The 24,370-nt window shown below is 44.9% G+C and overlaps 1 protein-coding gene across 5 annotated transcripts in view; it reads left to right on the forward strand.

Annotated features, from left to right (window-relative positions):
* The window catches only part of TRIM33 (tripartite motif containing 33), a 104,015-nt gene that overhangs the window by 73,604 nt on the left and 6,041 nt on the right, over positions 1–24,370 (forward strand). For all 5 annotated transcript variants that reach the window (XM_060231191.1, XM_060231189.1, XM_060231192.1 and 2 more), the window contains exons 12-18: positions 1,136–1,268; positions 4,227–4,290; positions 12,092–12,251; positions 17,187–17,533; positions 18,397–18,520; positions 21,251–21,325; positions 21,776–21,928. In XM_060231191.1, the coding sequence (XP_060087174.1) occupies positions 1,136–1,268; positions 4,227–4,290; positions 12,092–12,251; positions 17,187–17,533; positions 18,397–18,520; positions 21,251–21,325; positions 21,776–21,928 (1,056 nt within the window). The remainder of the gene's footprint in view (positions 1–1,135; positions 1,269–4,226; positions 4,291–12,091; positions 12,252–17,186; positions 17,534–18,396; positions 18,521–21,250; positions 21,326–21,775; positions 21,929–24,370) is intronic.

Below are 24,370 nucleotides of genomic sequence, written 5' to 3' on the forward strand. Positions count from 1 at the left end.
CCTGGATCGGGGTGGCTCGGCGGTGCTGATGCTGTTAGACCTGTCGGCTGCGTTCGACACGGTCGACCATCGGCTACTGACACGGTCGACCATCGGCTACTGGCCTGGGACCTGTCTACCTGAAGGACCGTCTCTCCCCACATGTTCCCCAGAGAGTACTGAGGTCGGGAACACAAAATCTCCTTACTATCCCTGGGCCAAAAGAAGCCCGCTTGAAATCCACCAGAGAAAGGGCTTTCTCTGTTATGGCCCCTACATGGTGGAATCAGCTGCCGGAGGAGGTGAGGGCCCTGCGGGACCTTGTTCAGTTCCGCAGGGCCTGTAAGACGACCCTCTTCCGGCTAGCTTACACCTAGCTAAGATGAGAACTCAATGTAGCTTGCCAGACTTCTGTTTTATATATATTTGGATTGTTTATTAGTTTTTAAGGTTTTATCTGTTTTAAATGTTTAATTGTTTATATATTTAAATATTGTTCAATTTTTATGTTCGACTAATTGTTGGAAGCCGCCCTGAGCCACTTGTGGGAAGGGCGGGATATAAATCCTAAATAAATAAATAAATACCCACTTGACTCTAAGGTCATGTCCTTGAAATGGAGTCAAGCTGCAGATGTGCTTTTTAACCTCTGTGCCCATGCTTAGAGAGCCATGGAGGACTGTGAGAGAATGGTCATGCTTGTACAGGCAGTTCTGATGATCCTCCTGAGCTCTTTGCCCAGGATAGCTGCCTTCCTCCAACCCCTGTTGGCTGAGAGTTCTGTAAAACAGAAAAAAAACATGTCTGGGAGTCTTAAAGTGCTGACCCTGAATATATCCAGAATTTTTTGGGATCCAATTACCAGTATTCCTGAAAACCCAAATATTGTTCTAGATACCCAAATATCTGAAAAGTACAAATAAGGTATTGTATGAATATATAGTCAGACCATAAGTATCCGAATGCACATATCTAGTATAAACATTTAGGATCAACCTGGTTTCTTCTTAGTATTTATCCATAGAAATATCATAAAAACTGAGCATTCAGCTGCTTTTTCCTCTGTTACTAAGTACAAACGAGTCTCTATATTTCATTTCTAGTATGCTGCATTTAAAGCTGACACAATCACTATGTAATTGTCTTTTTATTTCAGCTGGAAGATGCTGGTTCCAGTAATTTAGATACTTTACTAAGCAGATATATTGCAGGCAGCCACCTGCCCCCCCAGCCTATAAGCAGCATGAATCCCTCCCCTGGACCTTCAGCTCTATCTCCAGGCTCATCAGGTACGATGGAAGAGAGATAATATGTACTTTTAACATCTGCTGAAAACAACCAGCAGTTATCAACAGTAATGAATGTTCCAAGCAGACTAAGAAAACTGGTGTTTTCAGATGACTTTATAACCAACTTACTTTTCCTGTCATTAATTTCATCCACCTGTTTGTTATAACGTCCATAATAAAGCTGATAAACATTTACTGTTCAGTGTATATGTGCTCTTTATGTTCAGAATTTAGTCAAACTTTAATAGCAGTTTTTAAATAGATAGACTTCCCCCCCCTTATAAATAGCATATGATTTTGGACAGGGCTTGCTATGAAGAGTGGGACAGTCCGTGCTGTAACAGTAAACCATTTAAGGTCTGTCTGCCTGGATACTACTTACCTTCTGAGTTTTAGTTGCAAAAGTTCAGTGTGGTGTCATAAATCATAGCCCTATGCTTTCTGCCCAGAATAATTAAGGAACCAAATAGCATCTTAACTTTAGAGCCATATTACTTCCTAACTGCTGGCTCTAAGCCCTGTGGCAAGCACACTATAGAAAGGTGGCTTGTATGGAGCTGATAAGCTTTATTTTGCCATAATGCTTCTGTATTAAATACAGTTTATAACTGTATTTTTGCCAAAGTGGACCTTCCCAGAATTTGATACCCATGACAAATCTAGGCCCCAGGGCCCTGATTGATCAACTCTGATTGTATCTGTTGAATTTTTGGTGTTATAATGTGGAATTTTAATGTTGTGTTTTTATTGTTGTATATATATGATGGAACCCACCTTGAGCCTGCTCATGGGAAGGGCAGGATATAAATTCAATAAAATAAATAATAAATAAACATTAAAAATTCAGTCTCTTCTATTTGGCTAGTTGTACTTCTATTCAGATACCTTAAACTGAAAAATACAGGGAAGGGGAACTTTCAACATACTGACCTTTTCCTATACATCTGGACAGGTGAGACTGCTACAGTCTTATCCTTGTTTGATAGTCTTTTCAAAAACTATTGCTAGTAATTTGTAAAATGACCCTGAGTCCCTCTTTAATGGCACCCGTTCAACTGTTATTCATCTTATTTGTTTATTTAATTTATAGCCCACCCTCCCCTGTACAACAGGGCTCGGAGTGGGTAGCAACATATGCATAAAACAATATCTATAAATTTAAAATATTTAAACAATTCTTACAATTAAGGTGGTATATAATAAAGGGAGTACAACCTAGTGCCCCTTACAGGGACGGAGAATAGTCTACAGTTAGTAAACAGTTACAGACACTGAAAGAGGGAGGGAGGGGAAAAGAAGACGAAGAATGGAGTGTTTTTTTCCCTTGTGAGTTCATTACCAGCGCTAAGATTAGATTCTGCATATGTAAGTCAACTTTCATAGTGACCGGTGAACTTTTAGATGCACATGCACAAGTTCTCAGCTTCTCACTCGCAAGAAAATACTTGTTACTTGCTACGACATATCGATACATCCATCTTGGGTTTCCAGGTCCAGATCTTGTAAGCATATAAGAGAATGCAATTCCTTTTCAATGTATCATGCATGCATATACAGTGTTCTTCTGATTTATTACTGTTTTTTATTTATTTGATAGAGTGTTTTATCTGTTTTTAATGGTTTTACCATTTGTTGTAAGCCATCCTGAGACCTATCTGCAGGAAGGGTGGGATAATAATTTAACAAAATAGCAATAATGTAGTCATCCTAGAATAAAATAAATCAGAAAATTAAAATTAGAAAGGATTTTCAGCATGGAATATTATGGCTTCTTCTAAATGAAGTAGTTGCTGTAGTTCATAAAGGGGAAAATTCCTTATCAGAAGGTAATTGCTTTATGGAAATCTTTATTTCCAGTGGTGGTACTGTCTAGAACAGGGGTGTCGAACTCATTTGTTGTGAGGACTGAGTCTGACATAAATGGAACTTTGTGGGGCTGTCATAAAATGTAATCCCAGTAGCAGTGAGATAAACTTTATAAAAATACAGACAGACACAATTAAAGATATTATTTTTACTTAAAATAGAAATATGCTTAAAGCTCTCATGATATTTTGTTTCAAGTTGTCCTTGAAAGGGCAGCTGCTGTGAGAGCCCTCTTAGCCCCACCCACCTTACAGGGTGTCTGTTGTGGGGCGAGAAGATATAGGAGATTGTAAACCGCTTTGAGCCTCTGTTTCAGAGAGAAGGGCGGGGTATAAATCTGCAGTCTTCTTTAAAATGGAAAGTTGGGGGAATAGTGAGATTTGGCAATACAGTTCTTCAAATAAAACATCCAGAAAAAGCACAAGGATCACAGCAGAAAGTGAAAATATAAACTAAAAATATAAAATGTTCTGAGCTTAGGGAAACATGAAATGACTGAGTATTGCAGACTTCTCTCCCAGGTCTCCTCAGATTGGCAATGGCTCTCCTGTGCAATATTCCCCCTTTAGCTGTGGGTTCCCAGGTTAGAGTACTCACTAGGCACCAGTTCTCCGGTCCATTCAGCAGAAACAAACTGGCTCAGAGCATCAACCTTTTATTTGCAGGTTGTCAGCAACAGCTTTAGCTGGCCATACAAATGCTGGGAAGTGAAACTACTTGAGCTCCACTCCATTTAAATACATTTTACCACAGATAAAGTGGCAAGGAAAATGTGGAATGGATTTTCCATTAATGTCTCTGGGTCCAGATAAACTACTCCATTCTTTGCAGGCCCAGAAGAGCTTCCTGCTAAAGCAGGCAAAGACAAGGGAGAAGGAGTTGGGAACTTCGGCAGCCTCAGAGCTTCAAAGGGTGAGGACAGGAGGTGGGAGAAAAGAGTCCATGGCCTGATTAAAACCCTGAGCAGACTGGTTGCAGCCCACGGGCCATAAGCTTGACATCCCTGGTCTAGAATGTATTCTCCATAGCTCTATAAATGAGCAGTTATATGATTTTCATCATGTTTGCGTAAACATTTCATCTTCCTTTTAGGTTTATCGAATTCTCACATCCCTGTGAGGCCACCCAGTACCTCCAGTACAGGTAGTAGAGGCAGGTGAGTTATATGGCTTGAAAAATAGTTGCTGAGGTCTTGTTGACTTTTACTGAGAAATGAATGAATTTTCTATAACCCCAAAAATGTTTGGTTTAACAACGGTTAAGGCTTTTTAAAATCATGTATCCACCTAAAAATCATGTATGGACCTAAAAACTGTCCCCAGCCCAAGAGATGCCCTTCTTGGCTCTACCAGGGCCAGGGCTTTTTCAGTCCTGGCCCTGGCCTGGTGGAATCAGCTCCCTATGGAGATCCGGACCCTACCTGGTTTGCTAGCCTTTCATTGGGCCTGTAAAACGGAGCTGTTCCACCAGGCTTTTGGATGAGGCAGCGGGTGTCCATTTGTTAGATTGGTTGGCCTCCTCTGCCGTTCCATCATGTTGTACCATTATCATTGTCAGACTCTGGAAAACTACTGTATTAAAATGCTTAGCTTAACTGAATGTAATGAAATGCTTAGCTCAACTGACTCCATTTTCTAACCTGTATTACTAACCATGGGAAGCGACCTTGCATATCAAAGTAGAAGCCTAGTATTTACTAACAGTGGTGTGAATTCCTGTCCCAGGAACTAACAAAGGCAATTCGCCTTTGAAGATAAAATGCCTCTGGGGATGGCAGCCTAGCCATGCCTGTGAGATCAAGAACCATAGAGAGATAAGCGGGAGGCGCTATGTGAAAAGTAACACTTTATGTTAAGAATGCTTGGGAACATAGTTTTGTTTAGAATACCTTTAATGTACTATTTGTTAAAATGACTCCTCACCAGGGAGAATGTATCAGTTCCAATATTGCTATGCTCAGGAACTATGAACTATCAAATAAAGCCTTAAACTTTGTATCCAATGAAGTCTGGTTGATTTGAGGTTCCATCGTCTGACATTTTGGAACTGATCCAATTCTTTGGTTTATCCAAATCGGCAACTTTTAAGCCGGATGGCTTCAAAATTTCCGGATAATGGAGAACCTACAGAACCTGTGGAAGAGCCGAGGACCCCGCCCGGGGTCAACACCCTTCGACGGACGGGAGGATCTCCGCTGCATTTCCAAACCCTCTTCATCACCCCACAGAAGTGGAAACCCTGCACCTTGACTACCATAATGGATGAGGTGGCGGAGCGTTACGAGAACATACTCGCTAGACTGGACCTAGGTGGGAACGGTACCCCGAGGAGGGATGAGGCCGAGGAGGAGCGGGGCCGAGGGGACGATCGTGATCGAGAAGGTGGCTGGGCCCCGAGAGGGGAAGGAGGCATCGAACAACTGAGAAATGAGATGCGAGACTGGGTGAGAGAGCTCCGCAACGAGATCCAGGACAATACGGTGCACATCACCAGAGAGGTGCAACGACAGCTGGACGAGATGCGAGCGCAGGCATGGCCCGTGCCCGTCCAACCCGCTCCCCAGCCTGATCCACTGGCACCGCAGCCCAATCCGGCAGTGCCACAAACAGACCCCCCGGCACCCCCGGAGGGTGAACCAGCGGGGCCACCAGTCCCGCCGGCGCCGGTGGGGCAACCAGTGGTCCCGGGGCCAGTGGGACCACCGGTACTCCCCAAGTCCCGGCCGCACCCCCCGGCTGGCCGCTCGGGCCGTTCGCCCCAAGATCTATGGCGCCCGGACCTTGGGACGGGGGTCGAGGCAAGGGACTGGACATAACTTTCGATGGCGACCCTGAGTAAGTAGAATATTTCACCATCCAGGGCAACAGTTATATGCATTATTGGGGGAACACCTTCCCCGATGAACCCAGCCGAGTGGATTACCTCGGGTCAAAATTGAAAGGCGCAGCTCGACGATGGTACATGAGCCTGTACGAGAGCCGGGCCCCCAAGCTGACAAGTGTGGAGGGGTTTTTGCAAGCGATGCTGCGCCAGTACGGCGACCCCCTCCAAGAAATTAGGGCCCTCACCGCACTGCACAACTTACAGCAGGGGTCGAAGTCAGTGAGGGAGTACACGGCTGACTTCAGAGCCCACTGCGCCAAAGTCAGGGGCTGGAACGAGCGAATGAGGATCGAGGCTTATCAGCGGGGTCTCAACGGGAGCCTGCTGGATTGGGCCTTCCACCAAGCCCGCCCCGCCACGCTGGTGGGGTGGATACAGCTGGCAGGAAAGGTCGAGACCAACATGAACCACATTGCCCTGCAACGGCAGATGCAGCAAGGGGGGACGAGAGGTTCGGCTGGGGGCCAAAGCCGAATCGAAGACACCAGCACCCGGGGGAACCCCCAAATCGATGCAGAGCCGTAAGTGCTTCTGGTGTGGCGATCTGGGGCACCTGGCCGCCAACTGCCCCAAGAAGCCTCGAGCCCCCCCCCCCCCCCCCGAACCCGGAACCGATGGCAGCAGGACAAAGAGAACCCAGGGAAAATCCAAAGAGCCCTGTCGGGGCAGCGCCGCCACATTATTGGCGCTTGATGAGGATACTACAATTATCGACGACGCAGGTGAGGAGCCATGAGAACCAGAACTGGCGGAAACGAGAGCAACCTGCACTGAAAGGTGCCGGACGGCAGGTCATGGATCTAACAGCACCATTACGGGTGAGAATATCTGGGGCGCTACTCTTTGTACCATTGACTCTGTTAAACCCCAAACTCAAGCTGTTTATGCATGCCCGGGCCCTGATCGACTCAGGGTGCACCCGAGAAATTATAACCCCAAGACTGGTAGACGCGCTGGGGTTGTCTAGGACTCCCCTGCCAATCCAATTCGAGCAAATGGAAGGGTCAGTTATGAGGGGGGAGTCGTGCACGGAGGAGACCCAGAGTTTACCCGTGGGGATAAAGGAACACTGGGAGGTAGAAGTTTTCGTCATCGCCCCTTTCTCCTCTTTCGACGTGGTGCTGGAAGTGGGCTGGCTCGCCCGACACCAGCCGGACATACAGTGCGGGGTGCCAACCATGGACTTTACTGACCGGAGGTGTACCTACCACCACTGGCAAGGGAAGTGGGGGCCGACCCCTCCACCCAAAAACGAAAAGATGTGTGTGTCGGTGGAGGAGGTCTGATCGATCCCAAAAGAGTATCGGGATTTACGCAGAGTGTTTAGTGAGGAGGAAGCGAACGAGCTACCGGAGCACTGATTGTGTGATCGAACTGATCCCAGTAGAAGAGCTACCTAAAGCCAAACTGTATTCAATGGGGTGGGCCGAAAAAGCCGAGTTAAGGAAATTTATCGACAAAAATTCGAAACGGGGCTTTAGTAGGCCTGCCACTGCGCCGCACGCCGCCCTAGTCCTCTTCCGGAAGAAGAAGGACGGGAGCCTTCGGCTTTGCACAGATTTTTGCGGGATAAACGGGATTTCAATGTCTTAACGCCTACCCTATCCTGTTGATAAAAGACCTTTCGAGCATGGTGTCAGAGGGATCTATTTTCACAAAACTGGACCTGAGGGATGCTTATTTCAGAGTAAGAATCAAGGAAGGGGATGAGTGGAAGACGGAGTTTAATACACCCATGGGACAGTTTGAGTATTTGGTAATGCCTTTTGGGTTACAAGGAGCCCCCGGGGTCTTCATGAACTTTAAAATGAAGTACTCAGAGAGTACCTGTACAAGGGGGTGGTGGTGAACCTGGATGACATCATTATCTATTCGAAAGATCTACGCTCCCATGTGCAGGTAGTCTGGAAGGTGCTCTCCACTCTGTACCAGCATAAGCTATACGCAAAGCTGTCCAAATGCGAATTCCACCAAACGGAATTGGATTACCTGGGGTTCAGGGTGTCCTGGAAGGGACTTACAATGGACCCAGCCAAAATTCAAGCAGTATTACACTGGGAACCCCCGAGGACATGTAGACAACTCCAATCCTTCCTCGGATTCGCAATTTTTTAAAGGGGGTTCATTCAGGGGTTTGCAAGGGTGATGTTGCCCCTAATGGACTTGCTCAAGACTAAGGGGAAGGGGCCCGAAGCCAAAAAACCGGGGGCCCGGCTGCCCTGGTTAACCAAATGCCAGGTGGCTTTTGATGAGCTAAAAAGACTGTTCACTAGTGAACCAGTGCTGGCCCACCCAAATGAACTAAAGCCCTTCATGGTCCAATGTGACGCCTCCGATGTAGCCGTCGGAGCCATATTAATGCAGAAGGACGAGGGCGGGAGGTTGAGACCGTGCGCTTATATTTCTCGAAAATTCTCACAAGAGCAGCGCAACTGGTCGGTCTGGGACAAAGAGGCGTTTGCAGTCACATTTGCCTTAAAAACATGGCGGTCCTGGCTGGAAGGGGCGAGAGTGCCATTCGAAATCTGGACTGACCATAAAAACTTGGAGGCGCTCATGGGTCGCCGGAAATTGACCCCCAAACAAATTCGGTGGGCGGGATTTTTTTTTGCAAAATTTGATTTTACCCTCCGGCACATCCCCGGTTCAAAAAATTTCTTAGCCGATGCACTATCTCGACTACCCCAACATGAGAGTTAGAGGGAAGAAGTCATAGACTCCCTCATTCCCCCTTCAGCTGTGGCTGGAGGGGTGACCACTCGGTCTGGAAAGAAAACGGGGCAAGCGGAGCCCTGGGGGGGCAATAGACTAATTGAGGAAACTGAGAAGGAGGGAGAAGAAAGACCGGAGGGGATTGTTAAAGGAGAAGGAGGGTTCTGGTACTACGAGGGGAAGTTATATGTGCCCAAAGCTCTCCGCCAAGAGGTATTACGGCATTGTCACTGCACCAAACTGGCTGGCCATTTCGGCTACATGAAGACTTTACACCTAGTGAATCGCCAGTTCTGGTGGCCACAAATGAAAAAGGACATTTCTGAATTTGTGGGATCATGCCCCATCTGTATCATGGCGAAACGGAGGGGGGGGGGGGGAACCACCGGGGCTTCTCCAACCAACCTCTACAGCCACGAGAACCTGGTCGGTGGTGTCAATGGACTTTATAGTGGAGCTCCCAGCTTCACAGGGGAAGACAGTGATTCTGGTGGTGGTAGACACGTTTTCAAAGCAGGTGCATTTTATTCCTTGCAAGCAGCTCCCTACTTCCAAGAAGTTGGCTTATTTATTCTTCCAGCATATTGTTAGACTACACTCATTTCTGGACAAGGTCATTAGTGACCGCGGGCCGCAGTTCGTTGCCAACTTCTGGCAGGAGTTTTGCAGGAGTTGAGTTCCACCTACCCCCCACAGACAGACGGGCAGACGGAACGTGTGAACGGTCTTCTGGAGCAATACCTAAGTTGCTGTGTAAACTATCAGCAATCAAAATGGGTAGAGCTGCTTCCGTTTGCAGAGTATGGATACAACAGCCTACACAGCTCCACCAAAGCATCGCCATTTCAGATAGTGAATGGCTACGAAGGAAAGCCCTTCCCCTTGCTGCCTAGCCAGGAGGGGACAGCGCCACCTACCTCCTGTCAGCAGTGGTGGGAAGACATTAAGAAAGGCTGGGCAGCCATACAAGAGAACTTGGAGGTGGCTAAAAAAGACTATAAAGCGTACTTTGACAAAAAGCACTCCCCAGAATGGAACTTTAAGGTGGGAGAGAGTGTGTTTTTGTCCACAAAAAATCTGCCGTTACCACAGACCTGCAGGAAACTGGCGTATAAATTCTTGGGCCCATTCAAAATCAAAAGGGTGATAAACAAAGTAACTGTAGAATTGGAACTGCCTAAAATGTTTAGTAAAATTCACCCTGTTTTCCATTGCAGCCTTATTCAGAAAGATCCTGGAGTTACGTCATGGCACCCATGCCTTCAAGAGCCCACACCTATTCAAGTGAAGGGGTCAGAGTAATCATGAGCTGCAGGAGGTGCTTGACTCAAAAGTAAAAAGGGGAGTGTTGTACTATTTGGTCCGTTGGAAGTACTTCCCTCCAAGCTGTGATGAATGGGTCAAGTCATCAGACCTACGAGCCCCTCTCTTCCTTAAGAGATTTTACCTACTGCACCTAGACAAACCCCGAGCAAGAGCTTAGGGAGGGCAGTATGTCAGACTCTGGAAAACTACTGTATTAAAATGCTTAGCTTAACTGAATGTAATGAAATGCTTAGCTCAACTGACTCCATTTTCTAACCTGTATTACTAACCATGGGAAGCAACCTTGCATATCAAAGTAGAAGCCTAGTATTTACTAACAGTGGTGTGAATTCCTGTCCCAGGAACTAACAAAGGCAATTCGCCTTTGAAGATAAAATGCCTCTGGGGATGGCAGCCGAGCCATGCCTGTGAGATCAAGAACCACAGAGAGATAAGCGGGAGGTGCTATGTGAAAAGTAACACTTCATGTTAAGAATGCTTGGGAACATAGTTTTGTTTAGAATACCTTTGAAGTACTATTTGTTAAAATGACTCCTCACCAGGGAGAATGTATCAGTTCCAATATCGCTATGCTCAGGAACTATGAACTATCAAATAAAGGATTTCAGGTTTTCACGGCTGGTAACATCATTAGGGTTTGTAGAATCTTTCGGGCTCAAGTGCCGTGTTCTACTGGAGAAAGTTTTCCTTCCAGACGTTTCGTTCTCAGCTGCGGAGAACATCCTCAGTGGCGTTGCAGCCGGAGCAGGCGCTCTGACCTTCTTGGCTGCTGTGCATTGAGTGGGGCCAGGGCTGCTGGAGAGCTGCTATTTCTAGGCTGGAGGGGGTGTGGTGAAAGGGCAATTGGTTTGTGGATGTGCCCATTGTTTGGTGGGGATTCCTGGAAGGGTAGTGATAAGGAAACTGGCTGTTGAATGTGACCATTGTTCTGTGTTAATTGCTGGGAGGGTTGGAAGGGATGTGAAGAATAAGGAAGATGGTTGTTGACTGTGCTGATTGTTCTGTGGAATGTACTGGTTGTTCTGTGACTTTCTGCAATTTATAGTCTGTAGGGTGTTTTGCAGAGCTGGGTAGCAAGATTGGTGAATGAAAATGCCTTCTTCCTTTCTGTTAAAATTGTGCTGATGTTTGTAAATCTCAATAGCTTCTCTGTTCAGGCGGGTATGATAATGTGAGACCGTAGAAAGGACTTCAGTTCTTTCAAAGTGGATGACGTGGTCTTCTTCTTGAAGTGCATGTTCGGCCAAAGATATGAGAGATTCACTTTCAACCCCTGGAGTCTACAAAATACCCTGCTCCTGTGGTGCAGTCTACATTGGCACTACCCAACGCAGTATCAACACCCGTCTCACTGAACACAAGAGACACTGTCGCTTATTTCAGCCAGAAAAATCAGCTGTAGCTGAACATGCACTTCAAGAAAGAGACCACGTCATCCACTTTGAAAGAACTGAAGTCCTTTCTACGGTTCAGGTAGCCAGCTCGAGGTTGACTCAGCCCTCCATCCTTCCGAGGTTGTAAGATGAGTACCCAGCTTGCTGGGTGGAAAGTGTAGATGACTGAGGAATGGCAAACCACCCTGTAAAAAATCTGCCGTGAAAACGTTGTGAAAGCAGCGCCACCCCAGAGTCGAAAACGACTGGTGCTTGCACAGGGGACTACCTTTACCTTTTTTACTTGGTATACCAGAATTCTTCCTTATATCTTGCAAATAATTTTGCAAATAAATAATATGGGTATAATGCCTAAAACCTGGGAGGAAGGCTATAATAGTTACAATCTACAAAAAAGGAAATAGTTTAGACCTGCAAAATTCCCACCCAATCAGTCTGTTGTCCATAAGTTTATTTCATGTCTTCTTTTTATATGATAAACTAGTCTTTTGTCTCCAGTCAACTGAATTTTTTGACTTGAACAAGCTGGATTTAAAAAAGATTACTCAGCTTTTAATGCTCCCATAAGCAATTATTGATGCTCACAATTCTAGCATTTGTGTGTTTTGATCTGCAGTTAAAATGTGTTTAACCTTTTTCCAGCTGTGGTTCATCAGGCAGAACAGTTGAGAAGAATAATATTAGTTTTAAGACTGACCATGTCAAAGTTAAACAAGAGCCTGGTACAGAAGAAGAGGTATGCGGTTTCTCAGGACCAGTAAAGCATGAAAAATCAGAGGATGGCAGAAGGAGTGCCTGCATGGTAAGACTCTTATTTTTGGTCTTGTACATTATACCATTCTGTGACGTAATGGGGGGAAAAACCTGAACATGTATTGGGATGGATCCCTCCTTAAAAGTGCCATAGATGGAAGGGGGAGGGGAAACAAATTTTGTGAAGTCTACTCTCCCCACTGTGGTGGTCCACTGACTCGTCCTTCAAGGTATTCTTTTATAGTGTGAAGGTCTCTTATCCTCCAAGAGCAGCGTGGGGGGTATTTGGAGCTGCCTCAGGAGGCAGGGATGTAGCGCTTCATGAATGGAAATTTTTTCATTCAAGGCAATTTTAGGCAGAATGCAAAACCTGTATGTTTTCTGAGAAAGTAAAGTTTGCACATTTACATTTTAACATTTGTTTTCATCTGGGAGCAGCCTGAATGTGTTCAAATGGTAGCATGGAATACTGTTTTCTGTCATGACATCAGTTTACACATGGAAAGGCATTTTATTTAGACTGTCACCTTGGGAATACATATGAATGCTTCCTAGCTCTAAGGATTAATATTATAGAGACACACTAGCTTGCTCCCACAGAACTGGTGGTGCTAGAATGAGTTGATTAACTAATCAATTAGGAAAGATTTTGGTGATCTAGATAATTGGGAACCGAGGACGGGGGTGGGCCGGGGATCTGTGCTGTGTATGTAAATTAGTCAGTTGAACCTAATATAACCATCAAAGAATAGGCTTGGGATGACCGGTCAGGGGATTCCAGTGCTCCTGGGGAGGGGAAGATATGACAGTGGGAATGGACGGAGATATGAGAGAAGGAGACAGAGACAAAATAGTGCTCGGCCCCCTTCTAATCTACTTCCCATCCCAACGTGACAAGTAGGGGGACCAAGAGAATTTGCCCGCGTCCGACTCTGGTGTTATGCAACGCCAGGTCTATAAATAATAAGATCGAGACCATTAAGGACTTCCTGCTTCGGCAGGATGCAGACCTGGCTTGCGTGACCGAGACCTGGGTTCAAGAGGGAGAGACAACGGCACTCTCCCAGATGATCCCCCCAGGTTACTCGGTCTTCCACCAGTCGCGGATTAGCGGGCGGGGGGGCGGTATTCATACGGGAGGCTTACTCCTTCCGGGCCCTCCTGGCCCCAAAGATCGACGGTGTTGAATGTGTCGGCCTTGTGTTGGATGTCGGGGAGAGGTTGGCGATCTGGCTGGTGTACCGTCCGCCTAACGCACCGGCCAACGCCTTACCATCCCTGATGGAGGCGGTGTCCGGCTGGGCGTTGGAGTACCCAGGGCTTCTGGTCCTGGGTGACTTCAATGTCCACGCCGATGACGCGGCTTCCACTCAGGCGATGGACCTAGTGTCTTCCATGGCGACACTGGGACTCTCCCAACTTGTTACGACTCCCACACATCAAGCTGGGCACACATTAGATCTGATCTTTGCGGCCGGGATTAAAGTGAATGAAATCGCAACGGAGGCGATACCATGGTCGGATCACTTAGCCCTCAAGGCTCGTATGGAGACGCTACCACAACCCTGTAAGGGTGGAGAGCCTATTTTGGCTCGCCCGCGGAGCCTGATGGACCCGGAACGGTTCCAAACGGCTCTTCGGGATCCTTGGCCCCCTTGCGATTCCCTTGATGCCCTGGTTGATGCCTGGCAAGACCGGCTATCTGGGGCAATCAACGAGATCGCACCCCGTCGTCCTCTGCGCCCTCGTTCAAGGCTGGCTCCCTGGTATACCCTGGAGCTACACCGGTTGAAACAAGGACTCCGACGACTAGAGAGGCAGTGGTGGCGCACTCGTGGCGAAGCGGCGAGAACATCCTACAGAACGTTTATGAGGTCGTATGAGATGGCAGTCAAGGCCGCAAAGAAGAAGTACTTCGCGGCCAAGATTGCGTCTGCAAATTTGCGCCCGGCACAATTGTTTAAAATAATTGGACATTTAACTACACTGCCCCAGGGCAGACCAAACGTTAAAGAATTAGAAATAGGCTGTGAGGCTTTTGCGAAATTTTTTGCAGACAAAATCATGTCGCTCCGCCAGGACCTGCCCATCACCTTAGATACAGTACATGAGCCCGAGGCCCCATGCCTGTCTTCTGATTTAACTCTGGATCATTTCGACCCGCTCAGCCTGGAGGAAGTTGACGGAATTCTCTCCTCTGTGCGCCATACAACTTGCGATTTGGACCCATGCCCCTCCTGGCTAATTAAATCCTGCCTGAGGGAGCTTGAATGTCCTCTACGGGACATCATAAATAGATCCCTCTCGGAGGGGCGCTTTCCATCATCCCTGAAAGAGGCTTTGGTCCGACCCCTCTTGAAAAAAAGTACAGCAGACCCGCCGAATTGGCAAACTACCGACCGGTCTCTAATTTACCGTTTTTAGGTAAAATAATAGAGGGCAGTGGCGTCGCAGTTGCAGAGCTTTCTGGATGACGCTTCCATCCTAGACCCTTGCCAGTCCGGCTTTCGCCCGGGTTATGGGACGGAGACAGTACTGGTCGCCCTGGTAGATGATCTCCAACGGCACCTGGATCGGGGCGGTGTGGCGGTGCTGATGTTGTTAGATCTGTCGGCCGCGTTCGACACGGTCGACCATCGGCTACTGATCCGCCGCCTCGCCGATATAGGGGTGAGGGGGTCTGCCTTACAATGGCTCTCCTCCTTCCTCGAAGATCGGGGACAAAGGGTGGCAATTGGTGGCGAGCGGTTCCGGAGGCGCACACTGGATTGTGGAGTGCCTCAAGGGGCAGTTCTCTCACCAATGTTATTTAATATATATATGCGCCCTCTTGCCCAGATTGCCAGGAGATATGGACTTGGGTGCCATCAATATGCAGATGACACCCAACTCTACCTGCTGATGGACGGCCGGCCTGACTGCGTCCCTGAAAATTTAGACTGGGCCTTGCAGGATATGGCGATGTGGTTGAAGGGGAGCATGCTGAAACTGAATCCAGCGAAGACAGAAGTCCTTTGTCTGGGTCGGGGCGCCCGGGAAGGGGAAATACCTCTCCCGGTCTTCGATGGGGTGCCGCTGAAAGCGGCGCACCGGGTTAGGAGTCTGGGAGTTTTACTGGAGCCTTCATTATCAATGGAGGCCCAGATTGCAGCCACTGCCAAGTCAGCCTTTTTCCATCTGAGGTGGGCAAGGCAGTTGGCTCCCTTCCTATAGCGCCAAGATCTGGCAATGGTGCTTCACGCAACGGTCACCTCGAGACTGGATTACTGTAATGCCCTCTACATGGGGCTGCCTCTGTACCGAACCCAGAAGCTGCAGCTGGTGCAGAACGCAGCGGCCAGACTTTTGCTGGGGCTCCCTAAATGGGAGCACATACAGCCTGGACTGCGTGAGCTGCACTGGCTGCCAGTTATATACCGGGTTCGTTACAAAGTGCTGGTCATTACCTTTAAAGCCCTATATGGTCGAGGACCTGTCTACCTTAGGGACCGTCTCTCCCCATATGAACCCCAGAGAGCACTGAGGTCAGCTGGAAAAAACTTGTTGACCACCCCCGGACCAAGAGAGGTGAAGCTGCAATGCACCCGCAATCGGGCCTTCTCCTCTGTAGCCCCGAACCTATGGAACCAACTTCCAGAGGAAATGCGGGCCCTGCGGGACCTTGAACAATTCCGCAGGGCCTGCAAGACCTTCCTCTTCCGACTGGCTTTCGCTGACGTAGAAAGAAATTACTAATGATTACCGCCATCATAAAAAACAAATAGCATTAGCACTTTTATCAATTTAATTAATTAATTTTAAACTTATCAGAATTTTAATATTAATGTTTAATGTTAAATGTAACTTTGTCTTTTGTATAATGGTAATTTGAATGATGTTGTTAGCCGCCCTGAGCCTGCTTCGGCGTGGAGGGCGGGATATAAATAAAATTATCCATCTATCTATCTATCTATCTATCTATCTATCTATCTATCTATCTATCTATCTATCTATCTATCTATCTATCTATCTATCTATCTATCTATCTAATCAGTGTTATTTATAGTACGCTTTTCTCATTGAGGCATAGTGCTGATTATGCAGTGTAAGTCAATGCAATCAATAGGGTAAGATATTGAATAAGCAGTGTAACAAGAGTAGGATTGCAGAAATCTGAAACAAAGCATAAGTATTAAACATGACACGTTAAACAGTGCAGAACATTTGCATTCCATTTTTTCCATGATTGTTTCTGTTTGGAACTGGATATCCAAATTGTTAGCTGGGATTTGTCCTGCTCCCAGGGGCTTTCCATGTGGCCCATGGCATATCTCAAGAGTTTTCCCTCCACCTTTGCATTTGGGCATGACAGCCCACTTGCCAATGAGCTGCTGGTCAGGGGCTTTCTAACTCCTCCCCCACATGCACAAACACCAAGCATGAATAAGCATCAAGGCTTTTGAAAAGTTAGGTGTTGACTGCCGTGCACAGGTGAAACCACAAGTAAGCACTGTGAGCAGAAGTGTCTTAAGGAAGGGTTTTGTCAAAGCCTCTGTTGGCTTGCATCGCGGAAAGAAGGGTCGGAAGAAGGACCCTTCTGCGCAGTGTCTTGCATGGGAGTCTGTGAGAGCAAATACTTGCTAACTCCCAAGGCCCATGTTCATTACAGACTAAGGCCTTGTTAACAGTTCATTATCTACGGGGGGAGGGGGGGGGAGATAGATATAATACATGGTAGAATGACTATCAAGAGCTTTCTGAGTTGATTGTCATACAAAGCATTGACAGAAGGAGTTCTGAGTGGGAATAGGGCCAAGAAAGGATGGGGCACATGGAGGCAGGTTAGCCAAAGCAAAGTAAATAAAGTAGATAGTAAGTGGAGGAACAGAAACTGGAGACAAGGTGGGTATAAGAGGCAGGCAGTGTGGAGTAGGATGCCACACACACACACACACACACACCTGGTGGAACACTCTTAGATTTTTGTCTTGTGCCTTTATTTCAGCTCAGCAGTCCTGAGAGCAGCTTGACTCCACCTCTTTCCACAAACTTACATCTTGAAAGTGAATTAGAAGCTCTAGGAAGTATAGAAAACCATGTTAAAACTGAACCAGGAAACCTGAGTGAAAGCTGCAAACAGTCGGGACACAGCCTTGTCAATGGCAAATCTTCAGTGCGCAGCCTCATGCACCGATCAGCTAGGACTGGAACAGAAGGCAATAACAAAGAGGATGATCCCAATGAAGACTGGTGTGCTGTTTGCCAAAATGGAGGAGACCTGTTATGTTGTGAAAAGTGCCCCAAAGTTTTCCACCTCACATGTCATGTACCTACTCTCCTCAGCTTTCCAAGGTATTTTTTTAAGCTGTTGATTTATACAACAGGGGCTTGTTAGGTTATTCAGAAAGTTAGGCTATAAGCAACATCTGTCTTTTATTAACCCATGGACAACTCTAATGTTATAGCAGTTGCACTTTGCTCCTCTGATGGCCAGCAGCCATGTCTTTCTGTGCAAATTTAATAGGCCCCTAGTGGCAAATTAAGCACTATCCAGAAAACAGGGCCAGTATCTTGAACCTAATGTACATCTGCCAAACTCTGTCCTTGGGTGTTTAAAATGCCTCTTGGGCGAGATGCCATTGTATGTTAGTTGAGTCTGATGAGCTCTGCCTTGTAGCATGGCAAGAACTGAAATTTAGTGGCCTCATTTTTGATTCAACAGAAAAGCCTTTTTACATTATAGTGGGGTTTCCCCCCCTATTTTTAGTTTGTCTTAGATATGGAATTGTAGATAATTGGTATTGGTATCAATAAAGTATTGCTCACAATATATAAAGAGGCCCGAGGGGGAAAGGTACTCTGTTTACCTGAAAGAAAGACTTTTTTTTGGGGGGGGGGGGAAGTGCTATCAAGAAAAAGGGGGCCATCTTAAATTCACATGCAAGTTAAGTTATATTCAGCAAGTTAAAAAACCCTACCCTTTTGTGTAACTTTTGCTTAGAGGGATCATCTTACATTGAAATTGTCCTCCTTTTGGATAAATACAATATAGTTTTTGAGACTCTGCCATTAAAGAATACAGAGTAGGATATCTCTGTGATATCTGTTACCTCCAAGCCTTCTCAGAATCTCAACATTTCAGTTAATTTGCTATGGTTGCAAATTTTTAAAGAGTGAATAGTGCTAAGAACTCATCTGAATGTTTTCCTTTTTAGTGGAGAGTGGATATGTACGTTTTGCCGAGATCTAATGAAACCTGAAGTTGAGTATGATTGTGACAATTTGCAGCACAGTAAGAAGGGGAAAACTGCGCAAGGTTTGAGTCCTGTGGACCAAAGGGTATGTTTTCCTGTCATGCATCTGAAGCCTAGTTCCTAGGAGTAGCATTTGCTTTTGTTTTTTCTTCTGCTATCCCTGTCCTCTCTTCGATTAATGTTTTTCAAATGAGGAAATATGCATTCTTCAGTCAGTGCTGCTAGAGTGCGTATGGTGTGATACATGCCTTTATTGCATATTTTAAGTTCTGTTTTTGCTTCTGGTAGATGAACTTGTACTTAAATCAGTCATCTGTTCGGCAATATTTGGTTTTAAGATGTTTTCTGTTTCAGTTCTGTCTTGTGCCCCTCACATCGTGCACACTTTGACCCTGATGATCAGTTCTATTCTCTTTTGTACCTTGAACAGTATCTTCACCCTAAATTTCTACAGCTGCTTCTGACTTCCACTTGTGATGTGAATGTGAGATTGCCCATTGTGGCAAAAGTCTATTAAAGGAAATGTTCTTAGAGAGTTTTGAAATAAGTTGGTTTTAATCTGTGTTATTTTAATGAGGTTCATACTATTCCATGCTTCGAGATACTTTTAGAAATACTCTTAAATGTCCAAAAATGTATCTAAAATATGAGATAATGGCCTGACTGAATTTACATGAATTTCAAAATGGTTAAATTACTTATCCAATGGATGAAAAACTGAAATCTGGCACATATAGGATTAGAATAATTAGGAGGAAAGCCTGACAACATTCTATTTGGGGTAGGATGGGAAGTTCATCCTTAAACTAGACATGAGCTGGAGAAGGAATGTCCTGTGACAGCCAGAATAGAAGCTGTGTTTACTGGCCAAAGATATATTTTTTTGCTAGCTTTGTTTGTTTCTAGAGTGTTTTTTAAAAAACAGCAGTGGTCTTGTACAACTACTTTAGCTTGTTAACATGGCATATTTGTGAAGGAACTATCAAGCAGCTTTTTTGGAGGAAAATGGAAGGAGAATAATCTTAGTTTGGTATCTAGAACTTTCACAGTTTAATGTTGTAGTTAAGAAGAGGACTGTGGCTCTGTGTTGGAGCATCTGCTTGGCAGGCAGAAGATGCCAGGTTCTATCCCTGGCTTCTTCAACTAAGAGGATCAGGTGGTAGGTGATGTGAAAGACCTCCAGCTGAGATTATGGAGAGACGCTGCTAGTTTGAGTAGACAGTACTGTCTTTGATGGACCAGTGGTCTGATTGACTATAGGGCAGCTTTGTGTATGTTGTGTGAACAGCAACCAGTACTAACTTCTGGAATATGTTGTCTTAGGATGTTAGGACCACTAGGATATATAGTAGGGGTGGCCAAACTTGCTTAATGTAAGAGCCATGTAGAATGTGAGAGCCTCAAGACACATATCAGATGTTTGAGAGCCAGAAGGCAGGCAGGCAAATAGATGAGGGAGGGAGGATGTGGAAAGAAAGCAACTTTAAATGCATTCTCCAAACTGCTGACTGGCTTGGAGAAGTGATTTAAAAAGACAAATGCTTCCTCTGAGCCAGCTCACTGGGTGGTGGGGGCTTTGAGAGCCGCACAATATGTTTGAAAGAGCCACATATGGCTCTCAAGCTGTGGTTTGGTCACCCTTGATATATAGTCTTTTTAAAAGATTACAGAGAATAAGTCTCTCATGTTAGATATGAATGGTACCCTTATGTTCAAAGGTATCATATTTCTGACTGCCTGGCTGTGGGAACAGTCTTGCTTCTCATAATGCTTTGCTTGTCTGTTTCCCTGAGGCATCCAACTGGACATTGCTGGAGGAAGTATTCTGGACTAACTAGATTGTCCTTTGGTCTATCCATACATGCTTAATTTTGGGTGGTTCCTGGATGGAGCGCCATCCTTCAGGAGTGAGGAAATGTTCTGCATACACTAAAGGGGATCTGTTTATTTCCATTGGGCCTTTAGTTGAGGAGGCAACGGTTATCTTAATTTGGCCTCTCCCCCACTCCCCACTTCCCGTTTGGGGATTGGCTGTTGAGGCAGAATTTTGAACTGGGATCATACTGTTTGTCATGTATGGAATCTGTTTTGTTGCCTTTTTAATCTTTTAACTGTTTTTAGCATATTGTAACCTGCCCTGAGCCTTATGAGAGGATGAGATAGAAATCAAAATAAATAAATAAATAATTTTAAAACACATATTTGCTGCCTTTCTTCTGGGTTCCCAAGGTGGCAAACATGTACAGCAAGGAAACAGCATTTGTGTGTGTGTGTACACACGATTTTTTTAAAAAAAAAAATCATGAGAGAAGGAACCCTTTGTGCATGCACACAAATTTTGGCTCAGGTTCATAGTCTTTGCTGCCCCGCTTTCTGAAAGCGACTTTTTAAAAGTCATCAGCTGGAATGCAAACACCTATTTTGGTGAGCTCAAGGATTGTAGCCTAGTAGGATTTAAAAAATAAACAAACCTTGAAACAATAGATTCTTTATGCTGTGTTTCAGATTGCTTTTCAAAGTCCTCTTGATTCTAAGAGTTGTTTGGCCTGTGGCATGTAGGTCTTCTGTTTTGAGATATGTGAGTCCAAAGCCCTGTTGGCCTGAATGCATGCTTCTTTGAATCCTGGCTGTAGACTTCAAATAGCAAAACTTGGAAATTATCTTGTAACCCCAAGGGACTACTGGGGAATAAGAAACATATTTGCTTCAGACTCAGGACTTTATTGAAACTTGTTTCCACGAAAATTGCAGTAGGAGTGTGAAACTTTTAAACAAAAACATAGGAAATCTATTGTTTTTTTTTCCCCCCTCTAAGAAATGTGAACGCCTCCTCCTTTACCTGTATTGTCACGAGCTGAGCATTGAATTCCAAGAGCCAGTACCAGCCTCGGTGAGTCAGTTATTGCGTGTTACCTTAAAGATGATAAAACGGCGATTGTACTTTCAATAGGTCTGAATTTGGAATGAGTGGCATTTATCTGCTGCACTTGCTACATCTAACATGGCCATACATTACAAATGGTTCATCTGCTGGATCCTTTGAATAAAGTTAGCGGATTGAACTAAGGAGTTCATAATGGGTTGGATCTCACAGATCTGGTCATTGGCTTCAAGGAGCCTTTTCCTAATACAAAAGAGTCTCTTGTGCCAGATGAAAGGATTCTGCAGAATCCAGTATCTACAAATAAAACAGAGAGTGACATTTTCTGTCTTCAGCAGAATGAGCTTATTTCTTGAAAGTGAATATTTCGTTATATGAGAGAGATGAGATTTCACAGTACAAACATGCACCCTTAATGAATTTGCTGTCTTGTGACCCCAGTGCATGTTTTCTCGACAGATACCAAACTACTATAAAATAATAAAGAAACCAATGGATTTATCTACAGTAAAAAAGAAATTGCAAAAGAAACATTCCCAGCACTACCAGACGCCTGAAGACTTTGTGGCAGATGTGCGGCTGATCTTCAAGAACTGTGAAAGGTTTAATGAAGTATGTTAACTTCCAACCAGCAGAATTATTTTGTTTAATACCGGAATTTCATTCTGCACTTGTCCCACACAGATCTCATTTGGGATTGTTTCTAGGTTTTCTGTTTGTGTGGAACAGAGGCAGTCTTTTGGCTGGGTTGTCAGTGAACTACATTGGTGCATTGGTTAGGGCATTGGACTCCAATCTGGGAGACCTGTTCTAATCCCCACTTTGGTATGGAAGCTCACTGGATGATTTTGAGCCATTTACTCTTTCCTTGGCTAACCTCCCTTACAATGTGGAAGAGGAGAATGACGTTGGCAGCCACTTTGGTTCCCCATTGGGGAGAATAGTGGGTATACAGATCTAAACTTTAAAAAGTTATGTGAAGCCCCAGTATTTAGATCATCCATGATCTCTTCTTCCTCCAGCCCTTTCCTGTGTGTAGGCTCATTTTCCTGTTTAATTTGCTGGGCACAATGAAGGTGGGTACATGTAACAATTACCCCCGTGTCCACTGATATGCAGTCTACATATCCAGCTGGGTGACCCAGGGTCAGTCACAGTTCTCTCAGAGCTCTCAGCCCCACCTACCTCACAGGGTGTCCATTGTGGGGAGAGGAAGGAAAGCTGATTGTAAGCTGCTCTGAGACTCCTTTGGGTGGTGAAAAGTGGGGTATGAAAGCCAACTCTTCATCATCTGCATGCCAGTCCAAAGGCAATTAGCAGACACGACCTATCATTATAGTTTGTTTAGTTCAGATGTGCTGTATGTTATGATTAAAGATATTCGATGGACTGTGAATGTTGCTGCTTGGGGAAGAATCTATCTATGTTGCCTAATTGTCTAGCAAATAGTGATTGGGTATAAATCTTGGTGGGTGTGAGTTGACAGGTTGCTGTCTGAATAAAACTGGCCTAGGCAAGTTCCTTGTCGAAATGATTCAAGTTGTGTGACAGTAACCATTTAAAAGTTGCGAGGAGCTGAGTGAAGTCATTAAAACTGTCAGAAGTTACCTTATTTGTTAAAGTATATTATACATTTATCACGTATACAGGGTTTGTGCTTAAACACCCGAGTTAGCAGTAAACTTGAGAAATGATAGTTTGGGATATAACTTCTAAAAATGGGCAAAACTTATGGAGGACAATGACCATAAAAGTTTAAAATTAAAGTTTAATTCTGGGTGTAAGGTTTTGTGTTCACACTAGAGCTTTGAATAAAACGTTGTTTGTCTTAAAGGTACCATTGGACTCAAACTTTGTTCTGCTACTTCAGACCAACATAGCTACCCACCCGAATCTATCTTTTATTAATAACTGTCAACCATAATGGTTAAACAGGGTTTCACATTCAAAGTTAGTGACCTTCTGAATATCAGGGGATTGAGTTTCTGTCTTCACATCCTTACTCCTAGCTTCCTGGCCAACTACTGTTGGAAACAAGATGCTGAACTAGAGGAATCTTATGTTAATCTTCAGTCTGATCCTGAAGAGCTCATTAATGTTTCCCTGATATATAAAACAAGGTGCCAAATAAAATAGCTTGAAAATAATGAAACAAGGAAGTCTGACTGGATTTTGTTTCTTTTCCCCATGTCATGGTGAGCCTGGTGAGCAAGGCCCATATCATGGTATTTGCAAGGCTCAAAACCCTTTCTTGTTATTCCATGTAATGTATAGCCCTTGACATAATAATCAGCATCTATGCTATGTCAGGCAAGTAATCTCTGGGAAAGGGTTACACTATGTGGGTGGCCAGCCCCTGTGAAGTAGTCTGAATGCTTCAAATGTACACTTTCACTGTGTGCTTTCAGATGAACGCCACCAGACTTGCCTTGAAATCTTTAATAATAATACATCTTGTGAACTCAAATAGTATGAATGACTTAAAGTAGTAAAAAATACTGGAAGAAAAGTAGAGAGGAAGTTAGTATGAATTCTACAGAAGATTTCATTCATTCAGACATTGTAGATAAGAAAGAGTGTCCTTTTTTAACAATTAAGAAGTTGGCCTGGATCTGTTAGTGAGAAAGTGTTTCTTCTAGGACCTTCTGACTGTAGACCCCCATTTTGCTCCCTTTTTGTTCTGGAATCTGCTAACCTCCCCGCCCCCCAGGGCACAATTTCGGGAGGAGGAGCCATAGCAGGTGAGGCAATATCAGAAAAGTTTGTTTTTGCTAGCACTTGAACTAAATAGGATCCATTCCCTCTATCTGCTCATTTTTAATTGTGAATATGAAAGGAACAGGATGAAACATGGTCAAATTCTGTATATATATATATATTTCTCTTGAGAATAGCACTCACTTTCTCTCAAGTTTTCAAAAGTTTGATGTATTCTGGTTGTTATAATTTCTGTTCCTGTTTTGAGATGATAAAGAACTGAAGGCTTTAACTCTAACCCATTTATAACTTGTAACTTGACCTGATTAACTGAGCTTAACTGATGTGGAAAACCTG

The sequence above is a fragment of the Heteronotia binoei genome, chromosome 2 (assembly GCF_032191835.1).
Source record: "Heteronotia binoei isolate CCM8104 ecotype False Entrance Well chromosome 2, APGP_CSIRO_Hbin_v1, whole genome shotgun sequence".
NCBI classification, from domain to species: domain Eukaryota; kingdom Metazoa; phylum Chordata; class Lepidosauria; order Squamata; family Gekkonidae; genus Heteronotia; species Heteronotia binoei.